Source organism: Homalodisca vitripennis, chromosome 3, assembly GCF_021130785.1.
Source record: "Homalodisca vitripennis isolate AUS2020 chromosome 3, UT_GWSS_2.1, whole genome shotgun sequence".
Classification (NCBI taxonomy): Eukaryota; Metazoa; Arthropoda; class Insecta; order Hemiptera; family Cicadellidae; genus Homalodisca; species Homalodisca vitripennis.
Genome location: NC_060209.1, coordinates 127,029,369 through 127,033,253, shown reverse-complemented (window position 1 = coordinate 127,033,253; position 3,885 = coordinate 127,029,369). Strand labels below are relative to the sequence as shown.

The 3,885-nt window shown below is 32.7% G+C and overlaps 1 protein-coding gene across 1 annotated transcript; it reads left to right on the top strand.

The window, feature by feature from the left end:
• Positions 1-220: 220 nt before the first annotated feature.
• On the top strand, positions 221-928 carry LOC124358350. The gene has a single exon (XM_046810650.1). The coding sequence runs from the start codon at positions 221-223 to the stop codon at positions 926-928; it is 708 nt and encodes a 235-aa protein (XP_046666606.1).
• The last annotated feature ends 2,957 nt before the right edge of the window (positions 929-3,885 follow it).

The window sequence follows — 3,885 nt, the reverse complement described above, 5'->3', positions numbered from 1 at the left end:
TTAACTTTCAAGTCTATGCAATTCAGATTACAAGTCTTTGTCTAACAATTAATTATTAAAGTTCAATTAATTTTCAATTAATAATTCACAATAAAATAGTTCCAGTTAAATATTAATAAATTACTACCTTTTCAAATCTCAATTAAAGTTATTAACAAAGTTCAATTTTAATTCACTTCTCTTGCAAGCATGAACCAAATGTAACTTGTATGATTCTATTATGATTCTTAATATTAAGAAATGTCACGCCATATCCTTTCATCGTTCCGCTGGATATATCCACTTTGAGTACTCGCTTGATGGTTCATCATTAGAGAGAGCTTATTCCACACGTGATTTAGGTATTATCCTGTCTGCCAACCTGAGCCCAAATGACCACATAGACTCAATCATTAACAAGGCTTCTCGGATGTTCGGATTTGTTATCAGGACTTCAAGAAGGGGACTTAGCATCGAAGCAATGAAAACAGTGTATGTGTCCTTGGTGAGATCTGTATTGGAGTTTGGCAGTGTAGTGTGGTCACCTTATCAACTAGGTCAGATTCAAAGACTGCAGCGAATTCAGGATAGGTTTGTGCGTGTGGTCGGGGTCAGATTGGGTTTCGAGTATTTGGATGTGCCGGTGCGTGCTGTGGAAGAGTTTCTGGGCCTGAATCCTCTCATTGTGAGAAGGCAGTTGCACGACCTGACATTTCTTCAGAGGGTGCTTGTTGGTGATCTGGACTGTCCTGCCTTGCTTCGCTTGATCAACATCAGAGTTCCCGGCCGGACTCGCTCCGCGGACTTCTTCTGCCGTCCCTCATGTTCTACCAACCATGAATTGAACAGCGTCATCCCTCGTCTGCACAGGCTTGGAAATCTGGTCTCCGCGAACTATGATTTCTTCTACGACAGCACTTCTAGTCTGAGGACTTTATTCCTAGACTAGAGCACTGACTTTCGAAATCTATTCGAAATCTAAACAAATACTAAACAAATCGAAATACTAAACAACAGCGGCATTTAACTGATTTCGGGTGTATTTCATTAACAAGGCTCATATCTGTCTTTATTGTTTATTGTATTGTATTTATTTTAATCGTCTCTTAGGCTATTGTGTATTCGGCATCTTCTGTTATTAATTATTTAAATTGTTATGTATTTATCTTTTCCGTAGCATGTTCAAGTTGTTACGTATTTATAGTAGTTACTAGTATGTATTGTTAATTATTCATAGTCTATTAGTGTTATCGTTGACTATCATTATGTTGTTATCAATTGTTTTCGTTTCTGGTTCTTGGTGTTACTCATATATCTAGTTATGTTATTTTCATTCAAGGATCTAGCTTTTTACTGTACAATTTTGTTAATGTTACTTATTAGTGTTTTCGTTGTCTATCTTATGTTGTAATCAATTGTATTCGTTTCTGGTATTTAGTGTCATTCATCTATCCAGTTTGTTATTTTCATTAAGTATCTAGTCTTTTACTATACAATCTTGTTAATATTACTTATTATATATTTATCCATAATTTAATTGTAGTCATGATGGCTTTTATTTTATTATTGCAGACAGCCATCTGCAAACTGTGTTTAGTTTTGTAATTGGCGTATTGCCGTGAATAAATAAATAAATAAATAAATTATGCTCTATTGTTCTTCGAGAATAAGTTATTGAGATTGCTCTGCAGTTTCTATGAATTTAATTTTTTCCTATAAAAAAGACAACAAAATTAATTTAAAATCAGATCAGAATGACTATTTCAATAAAACGTACAATAAAGTGGTGCTTACCTCAAAATCACTCGCGGAAAAATATTTAAGAAAAACTGCGTACTGCAATTAACTTTACTCACGAAAATAACCAAAAGAAGGGCGAAAATTATGAGCGGACGCTTAAATACTTCCCTTTCCAATAACCTTTGCAGGACATCCGTGGAGCTCTCTCATTGGTCCAGCTGTATCAAACCAGGAGAACAATACTCACAATAAGACAAGTTCTAATCAATTCAAGGCAGTCAACCTGCCTTCCTAACAATTTAAAACTACTAGTGCTAACTTGCCAAAGGATTACATGTTCGATTTTACCCTGACATTTCACAATCTAATCTAAAATTAAGTCCCAAAATTTGATCCCAAAATTTTTATTTAATTTAAGTTTTAATTAAAAAAATAAATCAATGCAGCTTTAAAAACGCTACAGGTTGTGATTTACTAAAGTAGCATTAATTAAATTTCTCATCTCATCATACGATCTCAATGATATTTATTACTTATACAAATAAAAATATTTAAATATACACCAATTTATAATCGCTTAAGATAGTGACCTCTAAATTTCAGTTTTAAGTTTTTGTGTATGATAACAAGGGTTTAAAGTTAATAATTTTAATTGAGTCCTCAATTATGTATTTTTGGAGTAAGGCAATCCTTGTAATATTATTGTAAATTTATTACGCAGTTTTTAGCGAAATTAAAACAAATGTTTCAAACAGACCTCCATTTTACATTTTTACCAGATAATTATTTATTCAATCTTATTCTGGAGAGAAAATAAATCACTCCAGAACATGTACTCGTAAGATATGTTTTCTACATTTAAAAGTGTTAAAAGTATTTCCAAAGTCTGGGCCACTATATATAAACAATTTGTACATAGGTGATTGTGAACCCTATTCATCGTTAATTTTAACAGTAGTTTAGACAATTATTCTACGGCTATGTAAGAAACAAATATTCATTAATGTTTTTTATACATCTTTTAATGCCTAACTTTATTTACAATCATATACTGAAAATGAACTAGAAAAATGTTATTGAAATACAAATAAAATAAAATTAGGAAGTGAAAGTAAACATTCTTGATAACAAGATTAAAACATAGCCCACTATGATACATGCAGGTGAGTTAAATTTAGATACAGAGACTTCTTTAGCGATGTGTGCCTTTATAACCTCGCCAAGGTATGGGCTATAAATCTTGCTGACGACCTGTGCGTGTGGGTTAGTACTATGCTGTGGAATGCCTGTCTGTACCTTTTAATATTACGTCAATAAATTTCGTCAGGTGACTATAAAAAGCCTGTTACGCGACACGTGGCGTGGCGTACACTGACCTTGTCTTAGTAGTTACCAAGTTGGGTAAAACTTGCTAACAATTTACTTTAACTCTATTGACCATAAAAATAGATGTAAAAGTTGCATGTCTGAGACAGGTTTTGAATAATGAAGGAACCAACCATGGCTTCTAATCTGTGCATGCAAGGTTTAAAGTATATTTCCCATTTCATTGGGCTGCGTGCATTATTATGCCATATATTAAAATGTAACACGTTTGGTAAAAAGAGGGTACCATGAAATAGTACTCAGTTTCTTCATTAATATATTTATTCTGCGGATATTAACCAGCCATTATAATTAACCAATGTAAACATTTTCTCTGACGCTTAGTCAAATCGTATAGTGTGGCATTCACCATCATCGAACTTGACATTGTTTAAATAGAAATGAAGTTTTACGCACCAGCTGAAGTATTTGTGTTACTTCGTATTCGAGATATTGAGCGGCAAGAAAGAAGGAAAGGAGATTTTTGCAGCCCTATAGTACTATAATGTTAAGAAAGCAAGTAAAATTCCTTTATTTCTGAGAACATCTAAGAAAATCTACAATTACTAAAAAGAAGGAATGGACCTTCATGCTATCTAAATGAGAAGTTTCAAACGAGGAGAAACTGATACTGAAACTTGACTGGATGGAAATAAATATCGGAAGAAATTTATAACTTTTATATTGTTTAACTTATACAAGAGAAATCACTTTTGTTCTCTTGGATCAAAAACTGGCTTGAAAGTTACGTATTATATAAACTCTATAGTTTAATATATTTGTAAATTTCCACAATTTTCT